Here is an 18,703-nt window from a genome sequence, read left to right as displayed (position 1 = left end):
GAGAGAACGCAAGGGGCACGAAACAGAGTATGTCCTTTTCTACATGGGCATCGGCCCCCACTCCTTAAATAAAGGCAAACGCTCGGTCTAGATATACTATGTCTATGGTTCATTTTCTAATCTTCAAATTGACAACATGTCACATAGCATTCAGTCTTTTCTCTGATAACATTATATCTTCTTTAACGAAGCACAATAGTTTTAAATGTTTTATTCTTTCATATAATCCCTTTACATTTGGCGAATGACAATTTTTTCGTCAGAGTTTTTTCAGCGAACTTAATTTAACCTAAACCTAAACAAAAGATTGACAATTGATGGAGGACTAAAGATGGTCATATAGTTATATCAATATTCGAGAAACCAGAAATATCTCTCCTGTATTTGCAAGGAACTTATGAGAAAGACGGTATGCAAAAAGTATGCAGATTATGTCTTCAACCGGAGCAACGCGACGTGACACCTTTGTTTGACAACGTCAATGACGACGAATGTCAACGATTGAGATTACAGATCGCGGATTTGTGTTCCATCGTCGTGAGTAATCGTCCACTTTGTGTAATCTCAAAAGAAAGTCCTTGAAAAGATTTTTATATTAATGTCATCTTTTTCCATTAGATATTGCAAGATGAGAATTTACCTAAGTTCATATGCTGTAAATGCAATGTCAGATTACGGGACGCTCACGAATTTGTAAATCTTTGTAAAAAGTCCAACGACAAACTGCATGAATATTATGAAAAGAATAAACATTGTCAGGTAAATGATGAAAATACTATTCACTGAAAGACAAAATCTCTGACTTTCAAATTAAATTTAGAACCCTTATGTATTTAGATCAGGGAAGTAATAAAGGAAAAAGAACAAAAGTCAAAAGGAAGAAAACGTAAATACGCCGGCAAGTCTTTAAGATATACAAAAAAATCTTTAAGGGCATATTCAGAAATTGCTCTAAGCTCAGAAACGTATAACACTGCGTTATCCCAGAGTACACTTAATGTAGAAATAAACTCAGAGGCTGATGATAATGATGGGAGCAATCTTGGTTTTAAGATCCGAAAAACGTCTTTAAACGGACCTATTACGCTTGATAAAAATGTTCACTGCAATGAACTGTCAAATGACAACGAAAAGCAGTATCTCTGTGACATCTGCAATAAAAATTTCATTTCGATGACCGGATTACGGTTGCATCTTAAATCGCATTACGGCATCAAACCGTACACTTGTCAATACTGCGACAAGAGCTTTGCTATTCCGAGTTACAAGAAGAGACACGAGAAGATCCATACAGGTGATAAGCACTTTGTCTGTCATATCTGCAGCAATGCTTTCGCGTCCCCGAACGGGCTGAAATATCATTTAAAAACTCACACGGGGGAAGCAAACTATCATTGCGACACTTGCGGCAAGTCCTTCATCCGGTACAAGTACTTGAAAGACCATATCTTTACGCACACTGGAGAAAAGCCATATGTCTGCAAAATGTGCGATTCCGCTTACGGCAATTCCGGCAGCCTGTTTGTGCACGAGAAGAAATGCAAATCGCGGCGATCGATTCCAAGCAGATGCCTCGAAAACGGTTGCACTGACAATAATGATTTGATGTAACTCGTGCATTAAAATTTCGTATACATATATCTTTTAATTAATAATCTAATGTCCTGTTGATATGGTTCTTTATGTAGTTTTGTAAGCAATATAAGAAAAAACTGAGAAAGATATAATCTGAGAATATCATAAAGTTCATTCCAAATTATACATTTTCTAATCTTATACAAATATTTTTTATGCATAACTACAAAAAAATTTCCTCTTGTTTGCGCAATGAGCTATTTCTTCAAATATGTATTCAGCATATATAATAATACGTCTGTGCGCAAATATAAAGCCCGAATTCTATATATGAAAACGCAAAAATGAAGGGTTATAACAGCTTATTATAGACTTGAAAAGGTTCCGCCTCTAACAGCTGACGTCCCTCTTCAATAGCGGCAAGCAGGTTAGACAGGTAACATATGGAAAATAATAGCATTGAAATTAATACATATGCTATTGAATATTATGGTAACATATCCTTTTTTTGTACATGATAGCTATAAAAGTTCCGTTTTAAATATTGATATATAATGTGATAGTTGATTAACTTGGTGAACATTGGTTTTTATATGTGTAATTTGTGCCTTTTAATACATGTTTTATTTAGAGGCAAAAATTAATGGCTTTTATTGGCTTTTTATTACTATATATATGATAAGTAATATATGTTTTTCGTACATTTACATTTACAACATTTACTCTATCGTGCATAACTGTACACTGTATTTACATTAAAGTCTTTAAATTATACTTAATTCTTTGGTATTACAATCAATGTTCTCTCGTCAACTGACTGCAAGATGCGTGACTCAAATCGCACAAAATAATCTTTAATTTTTTTAAAGTTCTTTCATATATTTAATTCTGTTGATTCGATAGGAATAATTTCATTCGTTTAATGTTTCAGGATCGTCAACAATTCTGCTTTCGTTGCACCGACATCTCGGAAGACGCAACTGCCATCCATTCGTTAGTGGTCGACTGGAACCACGTCAGGCCCAAAGAATATCTGCCATTGAGATTGGCGTGTTGACAATGACTAAACCACCATCCACCCCGATAATTGGCCGCGCAATCGGTGGTACTGATATCCATATCGCGGTCCTTGGCGCTGAATGCCATGCCGTCCTGATAAGACAACGCATCGGTCGCATTGCCTGAATAACCGGACACATGGAGTCGGTAACCGGTCTCTTCGGAATCGACCGTGAAATGCTCGTACTCGGCATGCCAGTGCACGCCATAAGTGTCGATCAGATCGACTCGTAACCTGCTACAATTGTCGCGGGTAAGTCGATGTAATGCTTCATTGCCTAACCAGAATTCGCTGACCGGCGAACCGAAACCGACCGAATACTCGTTCCAGGTGCGATCAAAGTCGACTGCACCGTGTATTCTGCGAGCCACAACGATCGAACCGGCGCGGCAGCAGGCCAGTAAAGGTGCTCCGGGACCAGGCGCTAACAGAGTCAAACCGTCGCGCTCTTCGCAGTTGCCCGGGAGTGAATCTACCATGAGACGGTACTGATCCTCCACTTGTTCCAACTCGTGCGTGACATTCGCCGCCTTGGCCAAATTGCGAGAGAGATCCAGTCGGCTAAGGGTCTCATTCAGGGTGTCCAGACTCTTCCGTTGCACATCGCTTCTCTCTTGCAGCTGCGATGCGCTTACGCTCAACGCCTGAACCGCGCGTCGAAGATTGCCAAGCTCCTCCCTGGTCAGCGATAGTTCGGCCGCCTTTCGCGCCGCGTTTATCCCCAATTTCGCCAGTTCTCGTTTCACTTCGGAGCGATTGGTGTAGACAGCTTCTTCAAGGAGTCGCACCGAGTCGTACAATCGCACCACCGATTCGTCAAGCTCATTCATCGACACCAGATCTCGGGTGGCATTGAATACCTTCTTCGAAAGCTCCGCCTGTGTCAGCTCGAGCTTCTTCACTCGTTCCTCAAGATGTTCGCGATCCTCGTACACAACCCGCTTTTCGATCATCGCTCGCTTCCGCGCTACCACGGAAATCTTTCGTTCGACGTTTCGCAACCGTTCCTCGAAGCGAGCGCGATGAATCAGAGCGCGGAAATAGCTGCGTCTTCGAGCCGATGTGATTTCATGCAGTCTGCTCACTTCGTTGCGGAAAAGATCGGCTTTGTCGTGATGTTCCAATTTCTGCGGATCTTGACCGGGAAGTGTGGACTCGCATTTCAGGGACTTCAGCTCTATCTGCACCGTGCTTAACTGAAAAAGATAAGTTCACATTTTATATAGAGAACGAGTATTGATTCGTAATATTACTCTTAATATCTTTTCCTGATTTTGAGATTTTTAAAAACAAGACACGATAATTAAAAAATAACGGCAGAATTTGTTTATGTAAATAATTAAACACCATAATTAGTAAAATCATTAATTTCCGTTTTCGTAAATTCTCTCTTTTTTCATTCCACAAAATAAATTCCTACTGATTCTTTTTAATCCGCCGACTTTTTACAGGCAATCCTTAATAACGTGGTATGTGTACCTGTACATATATAATACACACGCGTTTATGGAATGCGTGAGAGTAGGGCCACAGCTGTCGACTCGTGTGGCTGCATTCGCCAGCGTGTGTCAAATACCACAGACACTAAGGTTCACCGATCAAGACTCGTATGTTCAGTAGGATCAAGATCGAATTTATAAACGCGCATAAAATCATTATTATAGAATGATTCTCTCGTGCGCGCAAAAAAAAAATTCAAAGGAATCAAAGAAAGTCATCAATTTTACAAAAATTATTATTTTTTTGTCTATCACATATTACTTAATATATATTCTGTATTATTTTTCTACTATTTTCTATTATTTGTCATTTTTTAATAACTGAATTGGCAAATATGTTCCATTAATATCTTTGCTCCTATTTAGGAGCAAAATAGTCTAAAAATCTCACAATATAATATTCAAGTAAATCTTTATCATTGCGAAGTAATTCCACGTGAAAAATCGCACGAGTTAAATTTTAATTTGTCGATTTATAACACGATTATTCTGCCCGATAACCCACTAATTCTCATTCTTTGAATTTTATTCTTACATTTTATATTACGTTTAACTTCTTGTGACGGTAGAAAGTCGAAGCGCAAGGGGCGGGAAGTATTTAAGAGGGGAATTGGGGGAGCCGCGGGCCTGAGGGGCACATACGTGCGGCCCAAAGGCCCGTTGCACGGGCGGGGCAAGAGGAAGGGAAGAGGAGGTGGAGAAGCAGCTGCCAAGCGGCAAAACGAGAAACAGGAACCAAGCAGCTGGCCGCCCCGTGCAAAGCGCAGGTGCACCGACCACGCATCCCCCTTTCTTCCTGCCGTAAATACTAAATGGTAGCGGCAGCCGTTATCTACCCGTTGTCGGCGCGCGAGCGAGCGCATGCCGGGCAGGTGCACCGACCACGCATCCCCCTTTCTTCCTGCCGTAAATACTAAATGGTAGCGGCAGCCGTTATCTACACGGACGCCCGTTGTCGGCGCGCGAGCGAGCGCATGCCGGGTCCTTCGGCCCTTCGATGTGTACGCATACGTATACGCGGTGGATACGCTCGCCGTCACCACGAAATCGATCTCGAGACGTTATAAGCGAAAAAAATCGGCTATAGCCATTGAGTGGCACGCGCGCATCTAGGAATCCCGTCGGAATCGCCGATGGCGGTATCAAAGATATATGTATCATATATATATATCCTTATATAAGATATTATTCTTGTAGTTTGTATGTGTATAAAAGGGAAAATAAAATTTGATTTACAGATAACGAGTATAATTATCTGAAATATTTAGCGATTAGATTATATATGTATTAATTAATATAAAATTCCAAAGTTATATTCTCGCGAGAAACAATCGCGAACTGAAAAATTAATTCATTGCTCCAAAATAAGGAAAATATTCAAGTAAATGTTTTTTTATTCCACGCACTTGATTCGATTTAGCTGTATGGCAAATTGGTACCACCTGTCCCTTCCGCCATCGTCATTTCTTTTTTTTTTTTTTAATTAATCTTTTCTAACATTGCGAAAGGAAACGATTTACCTGACTACTGACATCCGCGCAGGAGCGAGATAGGAGACTGGTGCGTTCCTTGGTCGCAGCAATATCGAGCCTGATGGTACCGAGGATAGCTTCGATCTTGGTAATTCTGCCACCGAGATCGCGTACACTTCTGCCAACTTCGGCTACGTCACCCTTTAACAGGGCCAACTCGCTCCTCATCCTCGAACGTTCGGCCAACTCCTCGCTGGCGTTCCGCGTCCTGAGCACTTCGGCGATCTCGCTCTGCAGCTCCGTCACGGCACTGCCAAGCCATCTCACCCTCAATCGTTCGTTCTTCGCCTCGTTGCCGCTTCCGCCGCGAAGAGCGTTCACTTCCTTCCTGCATGTGCGAGGGGATATGTTTATTATAATACTTTTCTGGGGTATCTTATTATTATATCTTTTCTTTGCATACCAATAAAGGCTGACTATCGCTATTTTTAAGAATAAAAATAATTATAAAAATTGTTTTAGATATTATTTAGTATTTTATTATCAATTATCTTACAATTATTATGGTTTTCAGATAAATTTTACTGTTTTATTATTTTTATTACAATTAAATTACTTCATAAAAATTATCGATAATATTCATAAATATAAATAAGGTTTCAAAGTATAAAAAAATTATATAGATAAATAATATAGGTAAATTTGAATAATTTTATACAGAAAGTACGTAAAAAAGACATCTTTATAAAGTAAAAAAAGACTGGCCTGACAGAATCCCTAAACTTGAATGAAATTCTAAGGTTTCTCGTCAATAGATACCGTAATTATATACTTGGCAACTTCCAATACACTCAGTATCATGTATCATATTACGATACTACATGTAAAGAAAGATGACAAATAGAATCTCACCTGAGTTGCTTTACTTCGTTCCTAAGGACGATGAGTTCCGTGTTTTTTTCCATCGATTGCTTCAGACTCTCCTCCAAAGCGTTATAATCCTCCTGTCGATGGTCCAGCAATGCACTCACTTGTTCCTGCAATAGCTTGATTGTATTGTTGAGATCCTCGTCCGCGCGCGTGCCGGCAATCAACGTGTTCGCGGCGATAATCGCTGATAACAGCCACAGTATGTTCGCCATCTCCTGGATTCCTGAATTCTTCAATTCTTTTAAGGATTCTTCAATTCTGAGATCTTTGAATTTTTATATTTCGCAATTTATATATTACCCCTTGAGGGGAGAGACTCTTGTATATTTTTGTTTTATAAATCCTCGAGAGAATATTTCGTGTATTTTATAATTCACAAATCTTCCGATTCAGATATTTGGTGTGTATTTGACAGATCTTTCTTATTTTCAAGTTTGATAGTTTTTAAATCTTCGCACATTTTCAAATTCTCATCTGAGATCTTGAATTTCTTCGGCGAAAAATTTTCATCACACCTTATCACCGTTAATTAACATGATACGAACAGATTTATCGTGATTAAATGTGATTTATTCAAAGAATCCGATTTATTTTTAGAGACTCGTTGAATCGCGTGCGATGCGATGATTGTCACGCGCTTGACCGCCTGTCGAAAGTCCACTGGCGCAGCCGAAACGGCGTACGAGTTTTATATCGGTCCTTGGACAAAGGTTCGCTCGAACCCGGTGTGGAGCAGGTGTTCGGCAACACCAGGCCCTCGTCAGGTATATATTGTCTCGCGCGCCGGCCGGCCGGCCGTCTGTACCCCCACACGCCTGCTATACGGCCCCTACCCTGTTTCGTTGCGCTCATGTCCTGGCATGAGATCGTAATAGATACGTCGTATGGGATAGTGATATGATAAATGCATCGCGCGAATACAGGGTGCTGGATAATAAGCCCATCTGGCGAACGGGGCGAAATTTCTCGCCACAAACTAGAATAATTTTTTGCTTCCCTAAAATTTAAATTGTTTTAAGCAACATATCTCATAATCTTTAAAGTTTTGTTTATATTAGAGTTTTACTTTAATTAGTATCACTCAATTTTTGTTCAATTAAGGCCAATCTAAAAAATTAATTCATTAGATTTTCTTATTCGTAGTTTGCGGGAAATCGAGCGCAAATATATATATTATATGGAAGATATGAATTTTTTTATTGTGCTGTACTTAATTGAAAACGGAATTGATAAAAAATAAACTGTTCATTCGACATCGGGTAAAATTAATAATTTATTGAAAACAATGTATATCTCCAACCAATTGGAATCTACCGTCTATATTTACGGTAACGCGTTAATAGATTATTCAATTGGAGTGATGTAAATACGACTATATGTCTATTCGTGTCTGGGATCTTTTGTACGATAAAGTGTTGGATATAACACGATAATTTTTCCACACACATGCAAACTCGTGCGAGGAAGAATAGCGTTCTCCCGTTAAATACAACGCCGTTTGTTCTCGAACAATATTTACGCGATATCACGAAATTTCTTCGAATGACGCTAATATTATCGAATATTCCGTAAGTAATTATATGGCAAAAGATGGCACCGAGCTACTTATTTCCGTAAAGGCGAATAATCGACAATTCAACAAACACGATAAATTCAATTAAATATAATAAAGACCTTTTGCAATACCGTGTTTTGCGAATATAACAAGCGTTAAATATCACGTATAATAGTGCAAATCTGAGATGGAAACTGCTGTGATAATTTATGACTTATCAACATTCTTCACGAAATATATTTGCGTCAAATTGATGATGTTTAACGTTTACGATATTCAAAGCATTGTATTGCAAAAACTCGCCAACAATTGCGAATTGGAGTAAAGGATGTGAATCGGATCAAAATTAAAAACTTGCATCACAAAAGAAATAAAAACGGAATGGAAGAGTAATTGCTATTTAATGACACTGGAAGAATCATTTAAAAGTCGAGAAATGAATAAAAAGAAATCGGCGGGAAAGTTTTTATTCTAATCCGATTCATTTCCTGCATTCCAGCCAACCTCGTTACAATACGTATTACATAAATAATTTATCGCTTACTTTGTTACATACTCGAGCTTGCATTCGTGTCTGCTCTGCGTTGCAAATTTAGGTAATAATGCACTTACATAGTGCTTTCGAGAGGAGGGGGCATAGCTACTGTTATTAGACTCGACAACAAAACTTGTAATTTCTATATAGCTATAATTATATAGCTAATAATTACTTGAATCTTAAAATGCGTAGAAAGAAAAAATTTAACGAGAAAACCTAAAAGCATCACTTTTCTTTTGCTAACCTATTGCTATCCTATTGCTACGCCCCTGATTGCATTTCGTATGCCTAACACGTGCCAGTCGTGTGCCAGTCGCGTGTCCCCAATAAATTCTCTAAAGAATCACTTTTTTACCTGAACGACGATCTCGACGTTCAACATCTGTTACTTTGTAATAAGTACTACATACTTATAGCACATACTACGGAAGTTAATCCGTGATTACACAGCCAGAAAGAGTCGAATTTAATTTCACGTAATATATGCGTACTTTACGCTAATTGAATTCCTTAAGATTGGGCAGATCCGTACGTACCAGTCGGCGGTCGATAGAGTCTGGGCAACGTCAGAATCTGCAAGCTATTAAACGCGTACTTACGTACACCTATGTTCTTCCACGTATTCTCCCGACGGCAGCCCTCGCTGAAACAGCAGAGAGCAACGCACGAATCGAATAATCCAAAATTTACATTTTCCCAAACAATAACAAGAAAGAAATTCAAAATGTATTTAACTTTCTATGAGACACAGATATATTTTTTTGAAAAATTATTCACGGCACAAACAATTATTTGGACAACGCGAATGGAATTCTCTCACAAAAATACGATTGTTGTAATCGATCGTTTGGCGAAAAGTTAAAATTGTACAATCTTTTTCGAATCTTTCGCGTAACTACGAGAACATAATAATATAATAATTAAAATCTTTAAAGGATGCTTGTAAAAGCTCTCACCTCTAAGATATCTTTCAAACTTATTTTCTCAAATCTTTTTTTTTACGCTTACCTTCGCATACAATCGAGGGCTCTCATATACTCGTCCTCAGCCAGATGATACTCTGACGACAATATATTGACCTGTTCGAGGGTAATCGACATACCAGTTCGATCTTTCGCGCTCTTGCAGCTAGTGAATCTCAAACCGCGCATTTTTCGGCATATTTGCGAGGATAATTGCAAGATCTCTACATTTTTATTGACTTTCTCTTGCACGCACATCTTTAAATTGACCATCATATCCGACAATGTATGGCCTAGGATCGATCTAGCAGCAACTAGAAGAGTATATATATATACGTATAAATATTATATATATATATATACATATAAATATTATATATATATAAATTTTAAAATCCCTTTACCGGTAAGAAGATTATTTCAAGAGTAAATATAATTAGTTTTATACTCACAACGCGTGGATGTAGGTTCCGTCGGTAGATTCAGTTTCTTAAATCTCAAATAATACTCGTTCAGCCTGTCAAAGTTATCCATATTACTTTTCTCTTGCGGCTTCGTAGTGCCGAGGCTCTCGGCCAAGGAAGCCATCTCATTAATGCCAATGTTGAAAAATACCGGAGTCACGTTGAACGATAATGTTTGTCGAGACGATGGTACTAATGGCAGGAGAGAATAAATCGCATCAGGAACCGGAAGTATCACCGTCAGTGCACTCCGCGATCCTACTACGCGCGGTAGAGGAAGTTGGAACGCGTTAGCATTCCCCCCGATTCTGCAAAAATAATGTTTACGTTCAGATAAAGGTTTTTTGAAAATGTAATTTGATCAAGAATCGCGGTAATCTCTCTAAATAAAGTTTCTATTTTACCTGTGTTGGATGCCACATCTGGACAGAGTGAATGTGACGGTGTGCGTATCTTCGACCGCTACGGCCATATCACCCCACATATCTATTTCGTCTCCGTAATAACTAAGAAGGCCTTCGAAGGAAACTAATGGTCCCAGAGTTGTAAGTATTAGCAGAAACATCGGATCGGGTCGTTGGCACCACAGTTTCGCCATTATGCCTGTTACCAAGGCAGTTAGCTAAAATTTTTCAACAATATTCTCAGATTTTTCCATATATCTTTGTACTACACAGAATAATGCAAAAAAATGACGAGAGACATACTGCTTGACTGAAGCAAACATCTCGTCTATAGCGAACGTTGCACGCACGCTGCGCCGTTTTCGGATCTTCCTGTACACGAAACACGGAATGCGTTAGTCTAGCAGTTTTTAACAGTCCGTCCATAGCTTGCCGCAACTTTTTCATGCTCGGTCTCAGCTCGCTCGTCCAATCGACAATCGATGCGAAGTCCAGACCCTCGGTGAATTTATTCCTCTGTCCCGAATTACTTTTGATCACACGCGTCATCGAATCGACCGCTTGGCACACTTCATTGGAAGACGAGTTACAATAAGTATCGGTTATCCCTAATAATGCATATTACGTTGCACATTTTTACTACGGTTTTTCTACGTGAGAAATCTATTTACTAAATATTACGCACGTTTCTTACCTTCTTTCGCTTTGGAGAACGCCGGTTTCTCCAATCCCGGACTGGACTGCTGCCGCTGTTCGTTCGACTCGTCCAGCAATTTGTTTGATTCTTCGCACTTGAGTCCGTTCTTCGGTTGAATGGTAACGACTTCGGTGTTGTGCCGATTACTCGGCAGGCAACCTTTGAGACTCTGCGACCTGCCTAAGCTACCTTTATTGCGTAGACGTACAGCCGGACTGCTGCATCTGCCGCAGAGAAACTTCACCTTTGACACGAGGCACATAACGCTTGCCTCGATATTCAACTGAGTGAGATCCCACGGCTCCGGCTCGTCTGTAGGTTTGTAATAATTCGCAGACGGTGAATTGCACATCTTTTGCGTATCTAGAAAACGCTTGCACGGATCGGCATCATTCTTCAAGTCCTCCTTCTCTTCGTCGTAACTCTCTTTTCTTTCGTTATCATAATTTCGCTGAAGATTCTCGTCAGTCTGCTCTGTTTCTGTTTGTTTGGGGTAGTCCTCCACATCCGGAAATATTACGAAATTCTCTTCTGCAATGTCGCCCTCGCCGGCATTATTGTTGGGTGCATCATTTCTTGAGTATGATATGGGAGCGTATTCACCATTTTTAATGTTACTTTTCGACCAAATATCCTGCATACATTCGGGAGTATCAGGCGTAACAAAATCGTCAAAATCGGGACTCCTCAGATCAAAGTTCAGCTGCTGGGTAATCCGTTTGAATGGTGATAAAGATTGATTGATCTTGAAGTCTAATGTCAAAGTGTCATCCGATGTGGTCGAATCTTCCTGAACCTTCGCAACTTTGTATTCTTCCAGAAACGTTAACGCCTCTTCCACCAAGCCTGGATCCCAGAGACTAAGTAAAATCCTGGTCTTCGTAATCATATCCTCGCATATCGGTAGCATGCCGCTCGTTTGTTTCTCCTTGGCGAGTTTCATCAAGGATCTCATTGCCTCTACAACGTCCCGGCGTAATTGTTTGATCGCTTGGATTGCGTCATGTGCCATTGTAATCTTGGATGTTCCTTGATAGAGTTGATTACTTCGCATGGGCGACTCCTTTAGTGCCTGCACCAATCTGCACGCAACAAAAGAAATATATTAACAATTATATTAGTATTTTATTTTAGCGATCACTTGGATAAAAATGTACGTATTAATCTTATATTGTATACCTTATGAGTCCGCCGTTTTTGCTTTTGTGGGAATGAGCGGTGAATGCTCCTACGCTAATAAAATCGTAAAATCCGCATTTGTTCAATGTGTCATTGTGAACCCACATTCTTTGAAGATGCAAATTCAAAGGCGCGAATTCGAGAACACGATCATTTTTCCGCGATGACTGTTTGAAATAATTTCCTAAAAAATTCGAATCATCAGATTTTTAAAAGCATATTAAATCTTATTTTCTCTTTTTTTGCATATTCTAAATAGTTTATTATAAAATTATTGCTTTATTACAGAATAAACTTCATAACAAATAAATATAGATGTATCAGTATGCTTGCCTTTATAAGCAGCTAAGTTTTCTTTGGCTTGAGAATACAGATGTAACAAATGAAGATGACGATCGAGCAATTCAATTTGCTTCGTATGCCAAGGCTCCCTCAATTCTCCCATTCCAGCTACCTCTTGTAGCAATTCCTTTTCCTCCTGTATCCAAATACCCCTACAATTTATCACTATGTTACTTCACAGTTTCATACTCATAATATATAAAACAATATTAAATATAAAAGTTAAATAATAAATAAATATGAAATATACTTACAATAAATGCTGGGGAAACTGGAAACAGAGCTTGCTCTCCGCCATAATCTCGTGTACGCAAATATCACCGCCTAGTCCAGAATGGAATCTACGATATTCGCATTATGGATTATAGCTATAAATGCGTCAATTAAGTTGGCCGTAATCGTTAAAAGTACAGAAACTTACCTGTAAGTCTGGACAAATGGATTTGCAAACAAAAGTTTCAACTGGCCTTGATGTGGAAACTTGATTTTCGTCCCTAGTCTTGGAGGTAACGACTGGGAACGTCTGTGCGAAGGCAACTAAAATATATTATATAAAAATATAAGATAAGAATATATACATGTAAAATGTAATATCTGTATTTCTATATAATAGTAATATAATGACGAATTTAAGATACTTCTTGATTTTAAATTAATTCATTACCTGTTGTTGATTGTTACTATTGTATACTGCATTCCGTGATGGTGTACTTTCTGTGCTATTCCCTTTATCTTCGGCTTCCAGGTTCCACACATTAATCGTTAAAAATCCGACTGTCGTTGTTCTCGCTGATTTTAATGGTATCCTTAATCTAGAATCAACAAAGAATGAAAAGTTAAAAATATATAATTATATAACAGAAAGCTTAATAAACAAAACAGAAAATTATAATATATTATTTTGAATATAAAATTTCAATTTAGAAGTAAAATTAAAATTCCAAATTGAAAGTTTTGTTTTCTCAATAGCATTTTTATTTTATTCAATAACGATATAGTCCAGTTAAAATTACCTCGGAGTGTCTTGTACTATGTTGAACATTTCCCTGACGTCGTATGCGGTTATTCTAATTTTCGTTTCAGTGGTCAAACCATCGCTAGCTCGAAAACTTACCGTAGTTAAAAAATTTGGATTACTACTTCGCTGAAATGAGCCATGAAGAAAAGTTTATGCAATTGTACGATTTAAGAAAAATTTCACTTTGAATATTTTTCGTCATTACCTCAACGACTTCCGTTCGTGCGTATTTAATCCAAGTCTTGGAAGATCTTGACTGTACATCTATCTCTAAAACGGGAGTAGGTGGTCGACCGTGTCCATCGCATAATAGATTATCGCAGGCTAATGATATCTCGCACATTGGTACTTCCGCCGGATCTGAGAAAATAAATTCAACATGAAACTAATAATATATATTAAATTGATTTGATATCATTATGCTCTATCATTACTTATAAAAAATGCAAACTGAATAGTAAAATTGGGTTTTGTCACAAGTGTCATGTTGATATTTTTTCTTTTTTTAATGAAAATTTAACAAAGTTTTTTATGAATACCTTCATAACAAATTCTATTTTAAATAATTTAAAAAATTTAATCTTGAGATAAATATTTTTGCCAAAATCTATTAAATAATAATTCAATATTACAGAAGAAAGATTATACATTCAAACTTTATAAAACTGCAATTAATAAATAATCAATGTGTTACAGAGCATGTTGACAAAACTACATTATTTTATTCAATTACTCTTTTATATATGCATATGCATACATGTATATTCAGGCAAAAAATCTATTCTCAGTATTCGCACAACCTGTGAAAGTCCCACGTTGCAACCGCAACATTTGAATGTCGGTGTCGTGCTTGTGTTCGCTGAAAGCCTCGATGCGCTGTCGCAACGATAGCAATTGACTTCGCATGCACTCGTAACTGGCCAGCTGCAATGCTTGCAACCAGCTGTCCCGTTCTTCGGCAGTGTTGGCGCCTAGCTGTTGAAACAAGCCTCCGTCGAAAACTGCAACATGTTTCCTTCTGTGCTTTTGACGTCGCCTTGCACGCTACGTTGAAACCGCGTGCACGCATGCAGACGACGATGACGACGACGGACGCATCGTCGATGCACCGATTGCAACGATGCGTTAGAAAGAAAAAAAGAGAGTGCGCGAATACTTGCCTATACTGAATCCATAAGGGACGTGATTGCTGGGCGGATCTATGCGGACCGTACACTGCTCCAGTATGATCACCCCCAGCGGCTCCGACCACTGCTCTCGCGATTTGAAATAGAACAAAAGATTGCCTCGCAATCTGCACCATCGTTCGAGACTTACTGTACAACAGAAGCAGAAGAGTAGCAGCTTAGGCACAACCGTTCGTACGCTGGAAAATTTTGTTAGGGGGTTTCCGCGTACGGTAGCAAACGGCAAAGGAAAAGACGAGAAAGAGAAGAACAGCGTTATTTAATCCTTCGCAGACTGGTGATTAGTAGTGATAATCAAATTTTCGTAGATATGTAATAGTTCATAATAATAATAAATCCAAGTGAAAATGTTTCTTTCTTGAGAAAACAAGCTAAAATTTTTAATTTGTATACTTTAATAATGACATATTATCATTATGAACTATCAATGAATATTGATTAGCGCTAAAATGAAACTTTTTGTATTATAAATCATTATTTTTCATTAAATTTTATGTAGAATATTTCTGTGATGGTACGACATATATGGCGCATCCGATCTTGAAGACATGCCCTTTCAAGAGCGAACAAGTTTTCTCATGGGATTTATTGCCCTTATTAACGTTTTATTATTACATCGCTATATATGTCCTTAATCTCTTCTTCTTATCCTCTTCGTTAAAATCAATGCGATCGATGCTATTTTGAGCTACGAGTATTCACGACACGAGAATTGCATTCAAATTAAGATTCTTTACATGTTTTTTTTTCTATATTTATACATCTTATATTGCATAAATACATGTTTTAAAAAATAAATGTTTATATATTATATATTTTTTAGATATATATATATATATCTCGTGACGCGAATATTCATGAATTAAACCGCTACGATTTTTCCCTCTCACATATGAAACTTCTACCGGAAAAAAGCTATGTAAAACACGCAAAGCATTCTATTCCACATGCAATTAATCCTCGATTCGCCGAAAGCGATTCTTTATAATGTCTTATCCAAAAGTCTTATTAAAAAGAACAATTATACGAGCTATATTAATATAAGCTAATAAAAAAATAGTATACTTATGTCCTGGTAAATCGAGAATCAAGAGCTTAATATAAATACCCATGCAAATATCAAATCATCTGTCATTGTCAAATAGCGAAAAAGCCAACAAAAATAAGTAATCTCGATAGAAAAAAACATTTAAATCTAACACATATTAAATGCGAGAAATTACAATAGAAATCTTAAATTCCAGCTAAAAGTTTAATATCCAGTTTATTCACATTCCATTTTCCTTCAACCAATTTTTAATATGCAACCGACAAAATACGAGATCAATCTCGTTCAAGCGTGCATCGAATCACTCTTGCAAGTGTCTTTTGTAAGTGTCGAGGAAAACGACTATACACGTTAATTAAGATTAATCGGGTCGTTAAAGAATGTGTGTTAATTGCGTAAAAATCGTGACGGGAACGTGATATGGGTTTCAAATAAGTACGTAAACGTACTCGGATAATGTACCTTTGCTCGCGCCGGCTGTAACGCAATTGAGGTTTCGTAGACTCTTATGCGATCTTCCTCTTTGATTTTTGTTCTCGGGTTTTTTACCTGTACCTGGAAATTGCACGAGGTACTGATAGCTGCCAGACATAACGATATCCCAATAAAGTAAAAAGGTATAATTTATAATTTCTCTTTTCTATACGATGATGTCAGGGCGAATCGATTTGACTAATCGTGTAAAAATGAAATGGGAATCTACCGATCTTTTTCTTTCATTAACATGTCATTAATATAAATAATTGTCCTTTATCCTTAATGGTTGATAATTATGTCGAGTAAAATGATGAAACATCGTATTTTAGTGGTCATAGTACCGGATTTAGTACCGGATTATATACATTATACTGATTCCAGAAATATTTCCTAATTAAAATTGAAAATTTATTCTCAACAAATTTTTAAATATTTTATATTATTAAATGTATATTCATCTTGTAATATATTTAAATCATTATTTTGTTTTAGTATTTAAAATAACTAGATAAATCCTGAATAATGTATATAATTTATAAAAAAAGAATAACTAAATAAACTTCTCTACTCTTAATACTTTCACAAAATTCCTAATGCTGACATTATTCAATATGCAAAACACATGTTTCATATTTCGTGCAAAGCCATACCATAATATAAAAGAACAGAGAAATAATACGAATTATCGGTATCTCCGCTGTTATCGCACGACGATTCATATGGGGCGATTTATGGGAACTGATAAAATCTACTTCGTGCAACACATTCTGTCATACCTATTTATATACATTTAATACATCTCATTACTATCGATATATGTTTACATGTTAAACAACAAGCTCTAGTAAATATAAAAATATTTTAAATGACATTAACAAATAACATTATCTTCTCTTTCTTATTAAAATAAAGCTTCAATCAAATGCAATCTCTTTTACTCATGATATCTTTAGTCATAACATACTTTAACAATCTGAACAAGATGACAGGCTCTACATTAAACATCAAATGAAAAGTTTGTACATCATATAAATTTATTCTCTCAAGACGTATACAATATAAATAAGAGATAGATAAAATCATGCATTAATTTTATATGCTAAGATAATGCTATTATTCTAATTCAAATAAATATTTATTCTTTGTATATAGATATATTCTGAGGACTCACTTTCTGTTCTGCGAAAGAAGCCTTCTTGTCGTTCTCTCAAATACAGGACACCTTCTTTCTCGAATTTCTGTGAAGGCTGCGTGGCCAGTGTTAATAGTTCCTGCTTATTGAATCTCATCTTGCATTCTGGCAATCAAACCGACATATTTACAGTTTCCACAACTTATTAATTTTTTATATACTGAAAGTTGAGATACAAAATTCTTTAGAAAACCATAGTGTGTTACATCTTGTTTGCAATATGATTATTCTACATTAATCCACACAAAATTGTATAATTTATTTAGTTTATAAATCTATAATAAAAATATGTGTTGTTATATATAGGATTCCTTGAGATACAGTTATTTATAATGTATATTTATGACTTGTAACAGCAAGAAAAAAAGAATGTATAACTGTTAAATATATAAGTATTTCCTAACATAATTTTGGTGCAATTGTCGTAAAACATTTAAAACCATGTTAATTTTAATTAAATTAATCGATACATTTTTTAACTAATTCAGAGATCATCTCGTTAGAATTTTTTTCATATAAAATGAAAATCTATAAAAATATACATACCATCTTTACAGGTGAGTTACACAGTCGAGATTCCCTCTCACTGCCATTAGCATTGCGACACACTAAAAGATTAAGACACGATTAAGAGATAAAAGCGGCGATGACATAAAAAGTGTATTTACACTCACGCTATGCTTATTGTCAACGCTATACTTAACGCCAACGAAAATCCATAACGCGCTCGCTATCGCGGGGATTTGTTTGTAAAAGCGAATGAAAAACTTCTGTCAAAAATCAGACGAGTTTTTCTTTACTGCTGTTTTCCAAAAACTAGTCATTCTCATTACATTATCAGATTGGATCAATTTTAAACCGATGAGACACACGTGCGACATGGAAGATATCGGTCAATCTAATCGAGAATGTGCACCTCGTTTCGCGGCAATATTAACGCGTTACAAACGAAACGCTAAGATGCGTTGTAATGTGAAAGGAAAACATAGCGATCGGTATGTCAAAAAAAATTGGCATTCTAGCAACTCCGAAAAGTGTTAAATGACTGTGCATTAGATGCGATTGGGTGGTTTCGTTCCACAGCTTTTCACGTCACTGGCATTA

At 37.1% G+C, this 18,703-nt stretch overlaps 3 protein-coding genes across 7 annotated transcripts; 1 reads left to right on the top strand and 2 right to left on the bottom strand.

The window, feature by feature from the left end:
* Positions 1-88: 88 nt before the first annotated feature.
* On the top strand, positions 89-1,759 carry LOC115243549 (zinc finger protein 846-like). The gene is made up of 3 exons (XM_029820657.1): positions 89-537; positions 619-759; positions 838-1,759. The coding sequence occupies exons 1-3, from the start codon at positions 412-414 to the stop codon at positions 1,609-1,611; spliced, it is 1,041 nt and encodes a 346-aa protein (XP_029676517.1). The 5' UTR covers positions 89-411; the 3' UTR covers positions 1,612-1,759.
* Positions 1,760-2,021: 262 nt separating this feature from the next.
* LOC115243545 (protein scabrous-like) lies at positions 2,022-7,706 on the bottom strand. The gene is made up of 3 exons (XM_029820653.1): positions 6,519-7,706; positions 5,655-5,994; positions 2,022-3,831 (listed from the first exon to the last, which is right to left on the bottom strand). Exons 1-3 carry the CDS (start codon positions 6,746-6,748, stop codon positions 2,512-2,514), a joined length of 1,890 nt encoding a protein of 629 aa, XP_029676513.1. The 5' UTR covers positions 6,749-7,706; the 3' UTR covers positions 2,022-2,511.
* An 82-nt stretch (positions 7,707-7,788) lies between these two features.
* Positions 7,789-18,669, bottom strand: LOC115243543 (type I inositol 3,4-bisphosphate 4-phosphatase). 5 transcript variants are annotated; one of them, XM_029820644.1, is made up of 19 exons: positions 18,274-18,669; positions 18,146-18,207; positions 17,579-17,704; positions 16,393-16,485; positions 14,856-15,011; positions 14,496-14,696; positions 13,901-14,055; positions 13,691-13,821; positions 13,342-13,489; positions 13,099-13,214; positions 12,932-13,018; positions 12,669-12,829; positions 12,336-12,519; positions 11,154-12,238; positions 10,763-11,067; positions 10,460-10,677; positions 10,044-10,363; positions 9,638-9,905; positions 7,789-9,272 (listed from the first exon to the last, which is right to left on the bottom strand). In XM_029820644.1, exons 3-19 carry the CDS (start codon positions 17,694-17,696, stop codon positions 9,140-9,142), a joined length of 3,879 nt encoding a protein of 1,292 aa, XP_029676504.1. In that variant the 5' UTR covers positions 17,697-17,704; positions 18,146-18,207; positions 18,274-18,669; the 3' UTR covers positions 7,789-9,139. The 5 variants fall into 5 exon arrangements, with proteins under 5 accessions (XP_029676504.1, XP_029676505.1, XP_029676508.1 ...); XM_029820645.1 differs by having other exon boundaries at positions 10,763-11,028; XM_029820648.1 differs by lacking the exon at positions 14,496-14,696.
* Positions 18,670-18,703: the final 34 nt, after the last annotated feature.

Source organism: Formica exsecta, unplaced genomic scaffold, assembly GCF_003651465.1.
Source record: "Formica exsecta isolate Colony F162 unplaced genomic scaffold, ASM365146v1 scaffold72, whole genome shotgun sequence".
Taxonomy (NCBI): Eukaryota; Metazoa; Arthropoda; class Insecta; order Hymenoptera; family Formicidae; genus Formica; species Formica exsecta.
Note: the sequence above shows the minus strand (reverse complement) of the source record. Positions and strands in the feature narration are given on the sequence as shown.

Coding starts and splice junctions, on each gene's coding strand:
- LOC115243549 (XM_029820657.1), top strand. CDS start 412: ATGCAAAAAGTATGCAGATTATGTCTTCAACCGGAGCAACGCGACGTG. Junction 538..618: donor CGGATTTGTGTTCCATCGTC/GTGAGTAATCGT, acceptor TTTTTCCATTAG/ATATTGCAAGATGAGAATTT. Junction 760..837: donor AAAAGAATAAACATTGTCAG/GTAAATGATGAA, acceptor TTATGTATTTAG/ATCAGGGAAGTAATAAAGGA.
- LOC115243543 (XM_029820644.1), bottom strand. CDS start 17,696: ATGAGATTCAATAAGCAGGAACTATTAACACTGGCCACGCAGCCTTCA. Junction 14,056..14,495: donor GCAACGTGGGACTTTCACAG/GTTGTGCGAATA, acceptor TTATTTTCTCAG/ATCCGGCGGAAGTACCAATG. Junction 13,822..13,900: donor CACGAACGGAAGTCGTTGAG/GTAATGACGAAA, acceptor GGCTCATTTCAG/CGAAGTAGTAATCCAAATTT.
- LOC115243545 (XM_029820653.1), bottom strand. CDS start 6,748: ATGGCGAACATACTGTGGCTGTTATCAGCGATTATCGCCGCGAACACG. Junction 5,995..6,518: donor AACGAAGTAAAGCAACTCAG/GTGAGATTCTAT, acceptor TCGCACATGCAG/GAAGGAAGTGAACGCTCTTC. Junction 3,832..5,654: donor GCGCGGATGTCAGTAGTCAG/GTAAATCGTTTC, acceptor TATCTTTTTCAG/TTAAGCACGGTGCAGATAGA.